At 37.3% G+C, this 18,972-nt stretch overlaps 3 protein-coding genes across 3 annotated transcripts in view; 2 read left to right on the top strand and 1 right to left on the bottom strand.

The window, feature by feature from the left end:
• Window positions 1–2,822: 2,822 nt before the first annotated feature.
• Window positions 2,823–8,935, top strand: cops4 (COP9 constitutive photomorphogenic homolog subunit 4 (Arabidopsis)). The gene is made up of 10 exons (XM_037753225.1): window positions 2,823–2,972; window positions 5,499–5,578; window positions 5,686–5,837; window positions 5,944–6,047; window positions 6,138–6,291; window positions 6,384–6,534; window positions 6,633–6,803; window positions 7,254–7,369; window positions 7,502–7,586; window positions 7,923–8,935. The coding sequence occupies exons 1-10, from the start codon at window positions 2,899–2,901 to the stop codon at window positions 8,054–8,056; spliced, it is 1,221 nt and encodes a 406-aa protein (XP_037609153.1). The 5' UTR covers window positions 2,823–2,898; the 3' UTR covers window positions 8,057–8,935.
• Window positions 8,936–10,022: 1,087 nt separating this feature from the next.
• On the bottom strand, window positions 10,023–13,343 carry LOC119478467 (placenta-specific gene 8 protein-like). The gene is made up of 5 exons (XM_037753226.1): window positions 13,007–13,343; window positions 12,739–12,832; window positions 12,526–12,650; window positions 10,671–10,779; window positions 10,023–10,572 (listed from the first exon to the last, which is right to left on the bottom strand). The coding sequence occupies exons 2-4, from the start codon at window positions 12,821–12,823 to the stop codon at window positions 10,675–10,677; spliced, it is 315 nt and encodes a 104-aa protein (XP_037609154.1). The 5' UTR covers window positions 12,824–12,832; window positions 13,007–13,343; the 3' UTR covers window positions 10,023–10,572; window positions 10,671–10,674.
• Window positions 13,344–18,096: 4,753 nt separating this feature from the next.
• adamts6 (ADAM metallopeptidase with thrombospondin type 1 motif, 6) overlaps window positions 18,097–18,972 on the top strand; it is a 68,452-nt gene continuing 67,576 nt past the window's right edge. Inside the window, exon 1 of the mRNA XM_037753809.1 lies at window positions 18,097–18,660. The gene's annotated coding sequence lies outside the window, so the exon portion shown is untranslated. The remainder of the gene's footprint in view (window positions 18,661–18,972) is intronic.

Below are 18,972 nucleotides of genomic sequence, written 5' to 3'. Positions count from 1 at the left end.
TCGTTCTTAAAGGTGCAGTACAACTTCACCTACAATAATATATAGATAGATATATCTTTTTTTTTTTTTTAATAAAAGCATTTAAAACCCACAATTTTGTTAATTTATGTATGCATATAGAATAGAATAGAATAGAATAGAATAGAATAGAATAGAGACTTTATTGTCATTGTCGAAAACAACGAAAAGCAGTTTAGCAACTCTTTGCAGTAAAAACAAACATTAACCTTCCTGTTGTCCTCGGGTCAAATTTGACCCCTTTTCAAACTTCATTATATCATAAATATTTAGGGTTCTTTCATCTAATTGCCCCAAAACAACATGGATGAAAGTAATTCATAATTTCTGGGGGGTTTTCATACTCAAAAATGAGGTATAATCTCTTGTAAATGAAGTATATTGACCATTAATTACAAAAAAAGTGTAAAACTTGTGGTAATAAGTTGGAATGAAGTTGGCTAAAAAGGTGTCATTATGTGGTGCCGTTGAAAATCTTTTATATTATAATATTTATAATATTCTGACTAAACTTTGACATATGTGATAATCCATCGACATTATGTTCCTCTGATACTATATAGTCAAAATAATTAATAATTTCTGCCTTTTTTTACTAAAAAATTAGGTGTAATTTCATTGAAATAATGTTTATTGACCATAAATCCCCCCCAAAAAGTGTAAAACTTGTGGTAATGAGTTGGAACGAGATTGGCCAAAAAGATGTTTCACAGAATTGGGTAATAATTTATAATTTATGCCTTATAAACCGTCAAACCAGACCAAAAGTTGCACGGTCGACGGGATGACAATAGGAGGGTTAAAAACAACCATAAAAACATTCAATCACAAAGTACACAAATAAATAAGTGGATCATCATAAAGTGCAGGTGCCATGATTATGGTTCAGCAGCTAGTGTCCTCAGCCTTTAGGGGGGGGGGGGGGGAGGGGGTTCTACACACTTGACAGCCTGTGGGTAAAAGCTGTTTCGTAGTCTGTTGGTGTGTGTTTTAATTGTCCTGTATCTCCTACCGGAGGGAAGGGGAGCAAAAAGTACATGTCCAGGGTGGGTGGGGTCTTTGGAGATACAGCTGGCTTTCTTACAGAGCCGGGCAGCGTATAGGTCACTGAGGGGGGGGGGGGGTAATGTGGTCCCAATCACCTTTTCTGCCATCCTCACCACCCGCTGCAGGTCCCTCCTGTATATCTCATAATTGGTGACTTTTTGTACAAAAGTCTTATGTTCAACATTTTATTTTGGCTTATGTTTTTATGTTTTTATTCTGTATTGTTTTTATCTTGACGTTTGCACTATTTTAACTTTTGTAAAGCACTTTGTAACTATGTTTGGAAAGGTGCTATACAAATAAAGTTTATTATTATTATTATTATTATTATTATATTATTTAGGTAATAATAGGAACATAGGGTCATACAAAGAGTATTTTACTCTCTGAAGATCACTTTGCAGTTATTGATGTCAAAATTTACATAAATAAATAGATAAATAGATGAATAAAAGAAAAAGCTCAGTGGCATTCAGTAAATTCTACAAAAACAGCAAAAGTTTTTTCCTTTTGAAACACATATTACTACTTATACATGATAATAATATAATACTAATACAAATAGTACTACTACTACTACGTCTACTACCTCTACTACTACTACTACTACTACAACAACTACTACTAATAATAATAATAATAACAATAATAATAATAATAATAATAATCTGTTAAAATTAAATATAAGCAGAGGATGCATGCATTTGGCAGAGCTGATTTTGTGCGCTTACTGTAGGCATCAAATGATGTTTCCAGCACATATTTCATTTAGAGCAACTAGAATACCTATGACGTACATCTCTGGGAATGTAAAAGTCTAATTATAGACCAGACAGTGTGACTTTCTGAAATGCTGTGCTGTGCATTGTGGACGTATACTGTTACCTTTAAGTAGTAGGAGGCTACAAGAATCATTACATTTTGCCTGCAGCTCCAGGAATCATTTTTAAATCAATATTAATTTGATTAAACACAAACATATACATCATGTAAATATGCACCGAAATAATAAAGGTATTGAAACTAGATTTTACTACAGGGACACAGAGGGTCTGGCCTGTTGGCAATCCAGTCTTGAATGAGGTCAACGAAATAGTTAGAAATCAGTGGTGTTGGCCTACATTTACTCAAGTACTGTACTTTTTGAGGTATTTATACTTTACTTGAGTATTTACATTTGAATCTACTTTATACTTCTACTCCACTGCATTTTGGATGAGTACTTTTGGAAAAACAGAACTTATTATACCATAAATACTTTGTATTTATCCAACATTAAACCTTTTATGATTTTAGCTAAATATCAGCAAACAGAGAGCTGTTCAGCTAGGTTTTTTCAATATTATTTTAAATATATTTTGTGCTATTTTCTTGAATGTTACAGGTGAATATCCTCTCTGTGCTTCTTCATTTGTTTCTGCTATCATCTTCATCATCAGCAGGACAACTCTACTAGCTTTTCCTAATGTTGTCCATGTATCTGTTTTTATGTTTTTTATTGTTTCCCACTCACAATGTTGTTTGGTTATGATTTCCCAGAAGTCTTTATAGATATTTAAATCAATATGCAAAATGTGCTTATTATTCCATTAAACATTTTTTTAACAGCTTTAGTTAGTAATGCACCTATAAGCTGGTTTACCAACCGCCAATAAACACCAAAAAAGAAGAGGAAGAAGTGCAGAACTTTCGCTTCGCTTCATTTCGCTCACACGCTTCGCCGCGTCGCTGTTTGGTTGTTCGCTGTTCGCTTGGAGGACCGGAAGTTGTCGCTCCTCTCTTGGCAGAGGAAGCCGGAAGCCGCTGTTGTTGACACTTCGACAGGCGACAACAATGGCGACCGACGTGAGGCAGGAGCTGGCTCTGCTGATGAACTCAACTGGATCTCACAAAGATCTGGCTGCCAAGTATGTTTCCCCGATTATAAAAGACGCATTACTTGTTAATAATCAACATTATGCTTTTACAAATGTATAAAATAAGCAGTAACTGTTAGATAGCTCGCAATGAGGGTAGACCTAGCTAAGCTAACGTTAGCTACCTAGCTACATTAGCCACACATTCAGCCGGCTAGGTAAACATTAAACTGTCTGTCAAGCACTTTATATTACATATTATCCTTTAAACTGTAACACCATGTGCAATTGACATAAAAGCGTCGAGTCTAACACTGATATTATTGTTATATTTGATCACATTAGCATCCAACAGCTACTGTTTTCTAGCTGCACACAGTTAGGTAGCTAACATGGCTTTAAAGGTCCCATATTATGCTCACTTTCAGGTTCATACTTGTATTGTGTGTTTCTCCTAGAACATGTTTACATGCTGTGATGTTAAAAAACAACTTTATTTTCCTCATACTGTCTGCCTGAATATACCTGTATTTAGCCCTCTGTCTGAAACGCTCCGTTTCATTCAATTCAAATCACTTTATTTGTCCCCGAGGTGTCATTGCAGAGGCTAATAGAGTAGTACAATTAACAACACAAAACAGGACATTTTGAAACATCTTAACCCTCCTATTATCTTTGGGGTCAATTTGACCCCATTCAATGTTTAACGTCTCTAAATAAATGATTGACATCATTTTTTTTTGCTTCATATTTAATGACTTTTCCTAATTTAATGGGGACAACTGGGTAAACATAAAATTAAAATGGTGATATGTTTTCAATGTCCTGTATACATGCTGCACGCATCGGTGTTCTTTGGGGTCAATTTGACCCCAGGCTGTTTTAGCTGTATAAAACATATAAGAAATATCAACATTTTACACACATTTGTTTTGGATGATATTGAGGTCACTATAACATGCAACTTTATAATCTTCAAAAAGCTTTAGGGCCCTAACCTAACATAACCATAACTGTAGTAGTGCGAGAACCACTGATAGTTCACACGACATGGGTGAGGGGAAACATCATTCTTGCGAGAACTTTGATATTTCCCCACGCTTTGGGGGCGGCAAAATATGGTTCCCGTGAAGATATTGATTTTATTTAAAGGGCTATTTAGGTAGTCAACAAACAAACATAAAGTACCTGACACATAAACTTGGGTAACAATTTTAATTATAATCATTTTCTGGAGGTTTAAATTGCTGGGGTCAAATTGACCCCAAGGATAAAAGATGTTAGTAAATTTGAAGGTAACAGGAGGGTTAAAAGTTAAAAATAATGATACTAATATAGTACTAATACTAGTAAAATACTTAAAATAGTGCAAAATAGTTGGGTGAGTAGAGGGACAGGAATGGTTGGGAGTTGAGGAGTAGGACAGCCTTGGGGACAAAGGTTGCCCTCGTCCTCTGTGTCCTGCAGACTGGGCAGCGAAGTCGGCGTCCTGATGGGAGCCACTCAAAGTCAGGGAACAGGACGTTTGAGGGGTCCTGTAAGATCCTGCCATCTGACCTTAACATCTGCTGCTCGCATAGAGAGGTGGAGAGAGCTCTAATAGGAAGTCCAATAATTTTGGAGCAGACTTTGACTGTGCTCTGCAGGCGGTTTCTGTTGTGAAGGCTGATGGAGTGGAACCAGCATGTCATGTCATGTCAGAGAATGTCATGATGCTCTCAATGAAGGAGTAGTAAAAGGTTGTGAGGATGTCCTTGCTGACCCCAAAAGAGTTGAGCTTCCTCAGGAGATATTGCCGCTGCTGGCATTTCATAGCTTTAAAAGAGTTTGAACTTACAGCTTACAGGCTCAAATTTGAGAAGAAATGTACAAATGCTAACTCAACACTTCTGCTGCTGCTTCACAGTATCGTTTGTTCTTTAAATGTCCCTTTTATTAACTGCCCAACAAGCTATGTGTAATAAATAATGTGCTTTTAAGCTTTATATTTATAAGATAAGATATTTCTTTATTAGTCCCACAGTGGGGAAATTTGCAGTGTACAGCAGCAAAAGGGGATAGTGCAAAAAACAAGATGCATCAGCTAACACAGTAAAACAAAAAAGAGCTAAACACAGTGTAACAAAATATGAACCATTTAAATAGAAGGAAGTATAAAAATAGGAGCAGTATATACAGTATTGACAATAAACAGACTATTAACAAAATTGCACAAGTGGAAAATGATATTACACAGTGAGAATGAAATGAAATTTCACCTGAAAATATCAGGTTATTGTCAGTTTTTGGTGTGTAAGTGGTCTACTTGGAGCAGTGCTAGTTGTGGAGTCTGACAGCTGCAGGAAGGAAGGACCTGCGATAGCGCTCCTTCACACATTTTGGGTGGAGCAGCCTGTCGCTGAAGGAGCTCTCCAGTGCTGAGATGGTGTCCTTGTTTATACTAAAGTGTATGTTTGTGACAGAGTGTGTGTATGTATCACATTTTTACAATCTTAGTCTGTTAAATTTTCCATTTATCAGTTGCATGGACTTCCAATAAACAGTGATGTAGTTTCTAACCTGTAAAATCTTTTCTAGATATCGACAAATTTTGGAGAAGGCCATTCAGTTTACAGAGGCAGAGCAGCTGGAGTCCTTGAAGGCCTTTGTTGAAGCAAGTATGCTATGCCTGTATTTTTTTAGCATAATTTTTTCTACATGCTCAGTACATTTGGATGTAAACATATATATATGTTACCTCAATATTTCTATCTATCTTTTACAGTGGTCAATGAAAATGTCAGTCTTGTCATCTCGAGACAGCTGCTCACTGATTTCTGTACACATCTGCCCAACCTGCCTGACGCCACAGCTAAAGCAGTGTATCACTTCACCTTGGAAAAGATTCAGCCGAGGGTCATCTCCTTTGAGGAACAAGTAAATGCCCTCACACTCTCTCATAGCCCTACTGGGTATTTGTTGTTGACAATTCAGTCAGTTATGTAGAAATGCATAACTATATTATGTTCCTACGCATCCTCAGGTAGCCTCAATCAGACAGCACTTAGCAACCATTTATGAAAAGGAAGGAGACTGGAGAAATGCTGCCCAGGTTTTAGTTGGTATTCCCCTGGAAACAGGACAGAAGTAAGTAAGCTTCTAGCAGATTTATTTCTTCACCTTTTAATGTTTGTGATATTGCCAGGTCTTTAAATACTTTTTTATTTCCTTCCTTAGGCAATACAATGTTGACTATAAGTTGGATACATACCTGAAAATTGCCCGTCTCTACTTAGAGGATGATGATCCAGTGCAGGCAGAGGCCTACATCAACAGAGCTTCACTGCTTCAGAATGAGTCCTCTAATGAACAGCTGCAGATACACTATAAGGTACACAGGTTGTATCTGCATCATTCTTACTTTTGTAGTAAACAATGTCTGTAGTTGCTTCGATCAGTGTTTCATGCCGTTTTACTTCTTAGGTGTGCTATGCCAGAGTCCTAGACTTCAGGAGGAAGTTCATTGAAGCTGCACAAAGATACAACGAGCTGTCTTATAAGTCAATTGTCCATGAGACTGAACGTCTGGAGGCACTGAAACACGCCCTAAACTGCACCATACTGGCCTCTGCAGGTACCACCAAGACTAATGTGCTTATGTTTACATTTTCAAAGATAATCTAAATGTCAAACTTTGTGTCTCATACCATAAATATTGTCTTTTTTTTTTAGGCCAGCAGCGTTCCCGTATGTTGGCCACTCTCTTTAAGGATGAGCGCTGTCAGCAGCTGGCTGCCTATGGTATTCTGGAGAAGATGTACCTGGACCGTATTATCAGAGGAAACCAGCTGCAGGAATTTGCTGCCATGCTGATGCCTCATCAGAAAGCCACCACAGCGGATGGTGAGCGAAGTAAATTGGCTTTACGATGGGGCAAAATGTTCCTTTTCCCACCATCACTTCTTCAACTGGTGATAGCTAACATTTTTGCTGGGTAGGCCGTGTGAGCCCTGCGTGCCATGCAGTGTGTTGTGTCTAGAAAAACTGCAGTAGCTTACTGCTAAAAACAATCACCTGGTATTGAAATTGTCAACTGCCTAATTCACTTTGCAAGTGGAAAAAGCTTAAAAGGCACAGTTCAGTGGGACGTCTAAACCCCATTCAGACTGGATTTATTTCTTTAGAGGAGGTGGGGTGCTTTTAACATCACCTGCGCTAGTCACTGATTTTAATTCCTTCGTAATAAAAGTGGCACTGCATGTAATAAATATATGTTTCAATCTGACCCTCAGTTTATGAGGTTCGTAATATAAGCATGTATGTAATTTTAGTTGTGTGTTCTCTCTCTCGCAGGCTCCAGCATCCTTGACAGAGCTGTGATCGAACACAACCTCCTGTCTGCTAGCAAACTCTACAACAACATCACTTTTGAAGAACTAGGAGCACTGCTGGAAATCCCCCCAGCAAAGGTGAGACATCGCTTAGATAAATATTTTCTATGCTTTTCATTTTAAGCTTTTTCTGTAAACATTGACCATGAAGTAATTATGTTTCCCATAATATATATAAAGAGATGTTTTGCTTGCTTTGTTTGTCTTTAGGCTGAGAAAATTGCTTCCCAGATGATCACTGAAGGACGAATGAATGGCTTCATCGACCAGATAGACAGCATTGTACACTTTGAGAGTGAGTTGACAGCTTTTTATGCACCAAAGTCTAGTATATTTTCTTAAAAAATGACTCAAACCAATTAATCAATTATCAGAATAGTTGGCAATTATTTTAATAGTTGACAACTAATCGATTAATCTTTGCAGCTCTATTGTTAATCTGGTGATATTGTTTATATTGTGATATTTGACTCAATAAACTAACTAACTATCTATCTGCGTCCAGTAGGGGGCAGCCTCTTCATACAGGAATGATGGAACGGGGCAGAGCTGTGATAGATAGTTACTCACACATGTCATGAAATGGAAATGTGTTTGATGCCCCTTTTTGTTCTTCTTTTGTCTCTGGCAGCCCGTGAAGCCCTTCCTACCTGGGACAAACAGATCCAGTCTCTGTGTTTCCAAGTCAACAACCTCCTAGAAAAGATCCGTGCGGCTGCTCCAGAGTGGGCTGCACAGGCTATGGAAACCCAGATGACTCAGTAAACATCCCCACCCCTCCCTAAACAAATGAGCCTGTCCTAAAGTGTTGTCTTCCTGGTCAAAAACATCACCACTTCAGTCCCAGTAACGGAAGGAGAAGCCTCTGGTATCACCATCATCACGGATACACTGTTCTATTGCTTTTTCCCCTTAGGGAAAATAGTTCATTGTATCTCAATATTTCAGATCTGTGTCAGGCATAGATGTATCCACAGGAGAATTACAATGTAAAGTTTAGGTGTGACTTCATATTATTTACTTGGCATGTTAAAAATTTGGATGTGATTATTTAGATAGTTGACATTTAATAGTGTCAAAAACAAGTGAAAAGATGCGGGGGAACAACTGGTCTTTTGCGTTCCAACACATCCTCCTGTTTTTAACATAATGACACAACAACGTCTGTCGAGTGGTTCTTGATTTATGGCGTCATGTAAAACCTTCTCGGTCCACACTTTTGAAATTTTGAATTAAATTCAAAGCAGAGAGAAGTCGTTAAGCATTGTGGTCGTGTTGTTTAAGTTTATTATCTGCTTCAGTAGAAAGTCATTGAGATGTTGTACAATTTATATCAGCATTCATACGATAAAGTCATAAAATGCACTTTCTGAGTTTGTTTTCCAGCAGCTTTGGTCCTCTTTTAGCGACCAGGACGTTCGTTTGGTTGACCTGTGAGATCATCAGAGTACTGGATAATACAGACAGAAAATATTAAAGCAAGTTAAAAGTAGTCGGAGAGCTTAGTTAAAACTATGTTTTGTATTTGTAAATGTTTTTCTTCTTCTTAACCACACACACATTGACTCAAATCTTTAATTTGAAGTCATTCTTTTACATTTTTGTAGTTCAACCGTTGTTCATCTGATAAAAAACATGAAGTTGTACTGTTGTTTGTTTGGTTACAGTAGCTCAATATCCAACAATATACTTTGATGAGGATAAAAAGCAGAGCAGATTTTGCAGACGTGTGCATAAAGACATTCTTTATTGCGTGGAAAAATTCATCTCCAACCATTTCAAACATATTTTCCTTAGTGCACACTTTTATAGTTTGTAATTATGATCCAAAACCTTGTTCTTAAATCAAAATGTAAATGTTCAATTTGTTTTACAATACAAATTCGGAATCTTATAACACAGCTGTAAAGAATGAGGCTAGTGTAATGTTTCACTTTTATCAACAAGTTCCCTGAAGACACCAAAACCAGCAGTGATTTTATGATGCTAATAAGTGTAGTCTGTGTAGCCACTACCTGATGCATTGCAGCGTATGCCTCTGTGCCACATAGAGCATTATTTTCGTTCATTATCTGTCCAAAATTTCATCATTTCACTATTTTATCCTGTTAGGCATGTGAGTGAAATTTTCATAATTAGCATATGAATTATTGAGTTATGGCCAAAAATGTGTTTTGTGAGGTCACGCTGACCTTTGAGTTTTGACGACCAAAATCTATTCAATTTCAATTCAATTTATTTTTATAAAGAGTCAAATCACAACAGAAGTTATCACAAGACGCTTTTCATGTAGTCAGATCTAGACCGTGCTCTATAATGCACTTGGTGCGACTGTGGCAAGAAAAAACTCCCCTTTAACGGGTAGAAACCTTGGGCAGAACCAGGCTCTGGGTGGGCGGCCATCTGCCTCGAAAATCTAATCTGTTCATCCTTGAGTCCAAGGACTTTGTGCCAAATTTGAAGAAATTCCCTCAAGGCGTGTCTGATATATCATGTTCACGAGTATGGGACGAAAGTAAGGTCACAGTGATCCCTGACCACCAAAATCTAATCAGTTCATCCTTGAGTGGTGGAAGTTTGAGCCAAATTTGATGAAATTCGCTGAAGCCGTTCCTGAGATATCAAGAGAATGGGACGGACGTGAGGGAGAGTGACCTTGACCTTGAGCTTTAACCTTTGACCACCAAAATGTAATCAGTTCATCCTTGAGTCCAAGCGGACATTTGTGCCAAATTTGAAGAAATTCCTTCTAGTTGTTACTGAGAGATCGCTGAATGGACCGGACAGACAGACGGACGAACGGATAACCTGAAAACAGAATGTCTCTGGCCACGTCTGTTGCTGGCGTGGAGGCATAAAAATGGACACAAAACAAAAACACTCAACACAACGCCAGAGTGTCGTGAAATATCCAAAAGTGTACAAACAGGAAAACAAGGCACTACCTCCAGTAGTTCAGATTAAGAGTTTTTTTTATTTAAGGAACACCTGCTGAGGACAGCACAGATAAGCTTTATCTTATAACAGTAGCAGTAAATCATGACGCCGCTTTCCACTCTCAGGGTGTGTCCCAGCTGACTAATGTTTAACTGACTGGAAGAGATGAATGTCATTTCCTTCAGAGGATTATAGTTGATACAGAAAAAATCACAAAGATAGTCAATTTACAACACCATTAACGGCTAAATTATACTGAATACCACTTTATAAACATCTTTATCAGAGAGAGAATGGGCTGTAGATCCAGCACATTTACAACTTGTCTGGTGTGGTGACGGCATCTAGAGGGAATAAAGTACACATGAGATTTCCCATGATTACAACAGCTCCATAAATGTAATGATGTGGTTTATGTACTTTATATGAGGTATTTACTCACCCATTTAGAAAATGCCTTGCTCCTTTCTGCGGTCGATATCTCTCTTCAGTTGGCACGTGGCACAGAATGGACAGCACATGTTTGCCATGAAGTCACTACACATCGACCCCTGTGAACACAAGGAGGCATTTCTATTGGATGCGGTGGCAGTGTTTTGTGATGCGAGTATGTACATCGATGACTAACCAGGGGAATTTAAATTTTTTTCACGAGGTAATTGAATCAGAGAGCATCAGAAAGTCTGTAAATATATGAGCTTTGTATCTCAAGTGTAAAGGATTTGAACAGACAACCTACACAGACTGTTTTTTTTGTTAATTTTTACAGCTGTGGTTCTCAACCTGAGCGTCAGGACCCCCAAAAGGAGACGTGAGATGAATCTAATGGGTCGCAAGATTATTACTTACTGGTGTAGGGAACAAGAAGCAACTAGAAGAAGTGAGGCTGCACTTTCACACACTGGTGCTAAATGCTAACATCAGCATGCAAACATCTGTGGCGCCACACTTGCTAAAAACGAAATTCTGCTACACAGAACTACATTCAATTTTTGGCTTTTCTATTCTTTCCCTTACTCTATAGTGTAAAGGTGCAGTGTGTACGATTTGGCGGCATCTAGCGGTGAGGTTGCAGATTGCAACCAACTTGAGGTCAAGCATGTAGGAGAACTACTGTGGCTGATGCAAAAACATGCAAATGGCCCCATCTCAATTTTTTTTTTCAATTTTTCAATCTCAATTTATTTTTATATAGCTTCAAATAATAACAAGTTATCTCGAGATGCTTTTCATATAGAGCAGGTGTAGACCGTACTTTGTACGAGTCTCTATCGAGAGCCAGTGTTTAGTTGACCACCAACGTTGTTTTACTATTGGCTCACAAGCCTTGTTAGAAGTGGAACCAAACATCAGATATCTTCCACAGTGAAACAAAACATTCATTTTGGACCCGCCAAAATTATAAAAATTATCATTTCAAAATCATAATAATTTTTTTCAGGAAAAGCTATACTTTTATTTGGCACCGTTCTAAAAGCTCTGTGGATATTTGTTTGTTTTTTAAATATTCGTCGACATAAAAATGTTATCAATTTGACCTTTAATCTTTAACTGCATTGTTAAAGATTAACTGCATTGTTAAAGATTAAACCAGCAGCTCCTAACCTTTGTGGCGTATAAAAAAAAAACGGGTGTGGCTCCTTTCCACTTAAAGAGTGATTCACCGTCATTTAAATATAGCGAGGCCCAAACCGATAAAATGATCTAATATTTCACGTAAAAGCAAAAGATTAGAAGTTTGAAGACGTTCGTTTATCAGAAACTTTATTTCCTCTCCCGTTAATCATCTCAAGACCCCTCAGATTTATCAGGAGGGTCCCGACCCCTGGGTTGGGAACCACTGGACTAAAGTAACTTAGTCTAGTATATAAAGTAATATTAATATCTAGTATTAGTAGTATATAAAGTAGTTCACCTGGAACAGCTACAACAGTAACATGCTGCACTCAGAAGCCATTTGAAGAGTATTTTTTGATACTTGAAGTACATCATGCTGACAATACTTTGACTTCAGTAGGATTTTTAGGAAGTAGGACTTTTACTTTTAGTGTAGTATTTGTATATTGTCATATCAGTACTTTTACAGAAGTAAAGGAGTACTTCCTCCACTGCTGGCTGTGACATGGAATCACAAGCAGAAGCAACTTTTACAGCTTCCTGTACCTGTACAAAGTGCTATAACCACAATTAAAGGTAGTACTATCACACTCAGTGTTACCTGAAAATAACTGTTATACTACATTGTCTAAATGGAGTCCTACAGTCATCCAGCTCCATGTAGCCACAGACAAACTTACATTGATGTTGTATTTGGTCCTGTAGACGCTGCGGATTGCCCCGTTCAGACCACACAGGCAGCACTCGCCCATGTCACTGGCGATGGAGCAGCCGAGGCACGGGAAGCAGAAAAGGCCGTAGCATACTGTATTAATAAGAAAAACACTACATCTACATCTTACTTGCAAATGTCTTAAATGTGTATTTTAATCAGAAAAGGAAGGAGTGCTCACAAGTTCCACAGTCATCGCAGATATCACACAGGCCCGTCTGGAATTCAGAGGGTGCGTAGCTGCCTGGTTGGTTGGTCACAGCCATGATCAGGATCTGTTGGATGAAAAGAGTTTGTCACTGATGTTTGTTCTTGAGCTTATAAAGCAAGGGCTTATTTTGTGATCATTACTTCTGTATCTTACTAGCAGAGATATCTACAAATTAAACCTCTTTAGAACATCAAACAATAAGTTCCCAGTCAAGCAGTCGTTAGGAGGTAAATCTTACCAGATGGTTGAAGGATGGTGAAACTGACAAAAGAGGCTCCTGGACGACAGATTGAGACCGGAGGCGACGTGTGTCTTTATAACCGATAAAAGCAGGTGACTAATGTGGTGGTTGCTGGCTTCATCTCTGTTTTATTGCGCAGCGATATTCCCAGCACTAAACACACCTACACCACAATACTGCTATAAACCGAAACTGCATTGCATAATTCTCTCTTAACACATCAGGGTGTGCTTCCCGATGTGTTAAAAGAGAAGAACACATGTTTTATTTTATACTTTTAAATGCAAAATAGAGCTGTAGTGATTAATCAGGTAATTGTCAACTATTAAATTGATCGCCAACTATTTTGATAATCGGTTTGAGTAATTATTTTAAGAAAAAACAAGTCTAAATTCTCTGAGTCCAGCTTCTTAAAGGGACTGTTTGTAACTTTCAGAATTGCTTGTTAACAGCGACACCTGTGGCCGTTAAGTCAACGAAAGTCAGCGTCGGGCTCGCGCTTGCTCGCTCTAAATAGACATGAACGCGCATCGCTCAAAACAGTGAGACGACACACGTCAGCTAAAACCACAGTATCACTCTATATTTCACCTGCTTGGCAGTAATGTTAGCTGACCAGACGGAGGTCTCTCCATGAATCAATGCTGATCCTAGTGTTGCCTTTTCCTGCCTCAGCCCCGCTGCTTCAGGCTCCGGGGCTGAAGCAGAAGAAGCGGGTCGGTGCCGAGGCTGAAGCAGGAAGAGAAACGTTATCGTCTCCCGACCGCAGCCGGAGTGAACAGGGGAGACACGGCACCCGGTCGGAGACGACAACGTTACTCGCTGGAGAGCCCCGTCACTTCACAAGGAGCTGCAGCAGTTATTTCTGCACAAACGTCCACTGTACATTCACTAGATATTCTCAGAGCTACTAACTCTTCTGCAGTGTGGAGTGAGCGCGCATGCACGTCTAGAGGTGGAGCGAGACAGCGAGAACGCGCGCGTTGTGTGAGTGAAGGCAAGCAGGCAGCGGAGGAGAGACTACGGCCACACGCAAGCATATGCGAGCGCGCATGGGATCCCGACCCGGTAGATTTATACCTGTAAAAAGTTACAAACAGTCCCTTTAAATGTGAATAACTTCTGGTTTCTTTACTCCTCTATGACAGTAAACTGAATATCTTTGATTTGTGGACAAAACAAGACATTTGAAGACATCATCTTGGGCTTTGGGAAACACTGAAAGACATTTTTCACCGTTTTCTGACATTTTATAGACCAAAAAACGAATCGATTAATCGAGAAAATAATCGTTAGTTTCAGCCCTAGATGTAAATGTAAAGTTTAGAGGCAAATGGATGATTTAAAATAGAAATAAAAGATTAAGCTCAAATCTTCAATTAGATCAATAGCATCTAGAAATTATATTAATGTTGAGTTTTGAATTGTTTCTGCCTCCAATTCATAATCAAATTAATAATCCCAATTAGGATTTTATTATTTATGAATTGCCCTGCTGTGTTAACAGCAGCCAGCTCAAAGGTCAGAAACAATGCTTATTGACAAAGCATTAAACTTTTACAATTCAGTTTCACTTTGAGTAAATTTGGCTAATAATACTTGAGTTTGAATGCAGGACTGCATTGTCAATTCAAGTCAATTTATACAGCCCAATATCACAAACCACAAATTTGCCCTTACAATCTGTGTATCATATGACACCCTCTGTCCTTTATGAGCCTCGCAGCGGATGAGGAAACCTGTAGGACGGACAGACGTGCAATAGATGTTGTGTGTACAGAGTAACAACATAATGAAAATACGACATAGACACTCCATATGACAACATTGATCCATATAATGTGAACATATATGAAAAGGATCTAAAGGATCTGAGTACTTCTTTCGCCTCTGAACAAAGCTGGCAAGTCACACGCTTTTATTGTGTATATTGTACTTATAAACTACGTAGTTATAAACATGACAGTTATACAGCTGACACACCTTGTCCTACATTCACAGCAAGTAATCTGAACTGAAATCACCTTTGACAGGACAGAGTACACACGTCTAAAAGTTAATTTAGGTGATTATATGAGCATGTGTTTCTTGTAAAAAATCATTTAAAAACACTTATCAATCTTAATGTGTTTTTTTTATTTGGTTTAATCATGCTTTTTATTGTTTCCTTAAGAAAAAACACTACAACAACCTAAACCACAACAAATAATATATGTATATATATATATAAACAATAATATGTTCATATAACAGATATTAATTGTAAATTGAAAAACAGACTATTAAGAAACAAAGGAGTGGAAAAAAGTAAAAATAATAATAATAAATATAAATAAATGAATAGAAATAAATATGAAAACAATATATATATATATAATAAATAAATTAAATTCACTTTAAATTTATGAATAAGTAAAAAATTAATAAATTCATAAAATAAATTCATACACCACATTGTTTCCTTAAGAAAAAAAGACTACAACAACCTATAACCATATAACAGATAGTAATTGTAAATTGAAAAACAGACTATTCAAAAACAAAGGAGCAAAAAAAGGTAATAATAATAATAATAATAATAATAAATATAAATAAATAAATAATAATTATATAAAAAATATACGAAAAATTTAATTGTGTGGAAAAATAAAAAAATAATAATAATAAAACATAAATAAATAAATAAAAATAAATATAAAAAAATATATATCCAATAAATTTAATTAAATTTACTTTAAATTTATGAATAAATAAAAATAAGTAAAAAATGAATAAATGAATAAAATAAATTCACACACACCACATTATTTTAATAATAATAAATATAAATAAATAAATAAAAATTATATAAAAAATATATAAAAATTAATTTAAATTAAATTAAATTTATAAATAAATAAAAATAAGTAAAACTAAATGAATAAAATAAATTCACACACCAGATTAATCTTCTTTTTAAACCTCGGCTATGCTCCTTTCTGACACACGGCGGCACTGCTTCCCACAAACTAGCTGACACCTACTCTCTCTGTGTAGGAGAGCTTGTAATGACAACCTGACTGTAATGATATAGGCTCCTACATAATGAGCAGCTGTAACTGGAACTCAGGAATAGGCATGATTTTCAATTTCCTACAGACTAAAGATAGACGTGGGCTAAATTACACCAAAACACACGGGGCTGCCATTAGCCTGCACAGCAGACCCTGAAAATACTTTCACCAGACGGAGCACATCCAGAGATTCAGACATCAAACTTTGAAATACTTATTGGCAAAACATAAAGAGCCTGTAACTGTATATGTCTTTGATTTATCTCAGGTCAGGATAGTACAGGGTTAAAGTTAAAATCAGACAAACGTCAGCCTGACAGCAGTTTTCATTAGTTAAATTCAAAGCTGGAGCCAAATAAATGTCAGAATATGTTCTTTTCTTTTCTGATATTGTTCCTTGTTGATATTTGTGGTTGCTGGGTGATCATCTGTTGCATGATATCACCATCTTCTGTTCAGATTTATACCTGCAGCGAGTGGATTTATACTGCACACTATCATTTTGTTGGAATACTTCCAGTTTATGCCACTTTATTCTTCTACTGCAGTACAATGAGAGGGAACATTTCTACTTCTTAATCCACTACAGTTACTTTTCAGATTAAGATTTTACACACAAAACCTCTGATCAGTTGCTCAAATTATGATGCATTATTATAGATAAACTACCCAAAAGCAGTTAAAATTAGCTCTTTCTCGACCAACTGCACCTACAATAATATCATTACGTAACACTGACAGGTGAGTACTTTCACTTTTGATACTTGAAGTATATTTTCTTCACTGGTGGAAGAAGTACTCAGATCCTTTAGTATAAATACAGCAAAATACTTCATGTAAATGTCCTGCATTCAAACTCCTACTTCAGTAAAAGTACAGAAGTAATATCAGCAAAACGTACTTGATATATGAATAGTAAAACTAGTCCTTTTGACTGATTATTATTATTATTATATATGATATTAACACATGTTTGATACCGATGCATCAATGTTAGAGCAGCATTTTAATGTTATAAGTACTTTTTATACAGTTAGCTAGTTTAGTCCAGTGTGGAAAGTAACAAGGTCCTTTTCCTCAAGTACTGTACTTAAGTACAAATTAAAGCTACTTGTACTTTACTTGAGTATTTCTATTTTATGCTACTTTATACTTCTACTCCACTACATCTCAGAGGCAAATATTGTGCTTTTTTACTGCACTACAGTGTTTTTGACAGTTATAGTTACTGCAAATTAAGATTTTACATAAAAAACACATGATGATCTTATAAAATATGATGTATCGTTATAGATTAAACTACCCAACAGTATATAATATAGTTACTGTCATCTCCACCTTAACCAGTTAACAGTAAAATGATACTTACACATTAAGGCATCAGTAATAATAATAAAAATAAGTAAAACACTTTTACGTTTCATACTTTTAAGTACATTTTACTAATAATACTTTTCAGTACTGGACTTTTACCTGTGAAGAAGGTATTTTTAGTGTGGTATAGCTACTTCTACTGAAGTAAAAGATCCACTGCAAGTGAAAAAGGTTTAATTTTTAACAATATGTTAAACTCATCATATGTCTTTTTATGTAAAATATTAATCTGAAAAGTCGTAAAATAAATATAGTGGATTAAAAAGTACAATATTTCCCAGTAGAAGTATAAAGTAGCAGAAAATGGAAATGTGCTTGAGTAAATGTACTTAGTTACTTTCTACTTTTGCTTGAGTAACATTTGCAATGCAGGACTTTGATCAACATGTGTTGTTTTTAAATGCACTTTTGACTTTACTTTAACTTATAATGGAGTATTTATATAATGTGGTACTTTTACTCAAGTAAGGCTTTCTGTATTAGAGGTATAAGGTGAACAGAGCTGAAGTTTCATGTGTTATTTCAGGGCAGCCTCACTGATAGACATGCGCACAGCTGATGAGAGAGAGAGAGAGAGAGAGAGAGAGAGAGAGAGAGAGAGGCACATCTGCACTGACGTCACCCTCCTCTCTGAAAAAGCTGCCAATTTGAAGCTGTCCTGGACTCTGGGACATACCCGGTCTCTCCCTGCAATACAGTGAGGAGGAGCAGCTCCAAGCCAACTTTTTTTTTTTGCTGCTGTTTGCATGCACTTCTCTCTGAAGCTGAAGCAGTGTGTGCGAGCTGTGTCGGTCTCTCTCTTCTCTCTTGAGGTGGCAGGACACCTCTCTCTGCTCTGCTCTGCAACAAACCACTTCTCTTCTCTAATCCACCACTCTGAGCCAACCAACCAAGAACACAAAGTCTATAGATTATAAAGACGACAGAGAATAGAGAGCCTTCTTCTTCTTCTTCTTCTTCTGCTGCTGCTGCTGCTGCTGCTGCTGGAGGAAATCCAAGACTCTGGAGAGAAAAAAGCAGCTGAATAACTTGCTCTTTTTGTTGTTGTGACAGTGTGTGTGAGCCTCTCAGGATGGCAGAGCCCACAAGGAGATGAAAAGAGGAGAGCAGCAGCAGAGGTTTGAGAGCGAAACTTCTCCAGAGCTGCAGAAGAAGCCTTTTGTCCTGCAGCTCTCTTCTGCCTGCACAACTCTTGGACCGGAGCTGACAATGAGGATGAGCATGGTAACTATCTGTTCACACTGTTCAGAATAGGAACAAGTCTTTCTGCTAGGTTTTATCGGAGCAGATGCATTTAAAACCCTCTCAGTTGCACTGAGAGTTCACAGAGTTTGTTTGCATTGCGCTTTAGGAAACATTTACGCACATTTACGCACAGGATCCACATGCAAGTAGTGCAGGTTCCACATCTGCTGCAGACTTCTGCTCGAACTTCTTTCTTTTTTTTGTGTGTGCAACAACACAGTCAAAGCGATGTCAGGTGGTTTATTTTGCTTTGCTCCTTGAGGGTTGTTGCGTTTGAGGTACCGGTGTAAT

Source organism: Sebastes umbrosus, chromosome 19 (genome assembly GCF_015220745.1).
Source record: "Sebastes umbrosus isolate fSebUmb1 chromosome 19, fSebUmb1.pri, whole genome shotgun sequence".
Taxonomy (NCBI): Eukaryota; Metazoa; Chordata; class Actinopteri; order Perciformes; family Sebastidae; genus Sebastes; species Sebastes umbrosus.
The sequence above is the reverse complement of the archived record's forward strand: the minus strand, read 5'-3'. Positions and strand labels throughout refer to the sequence as shown.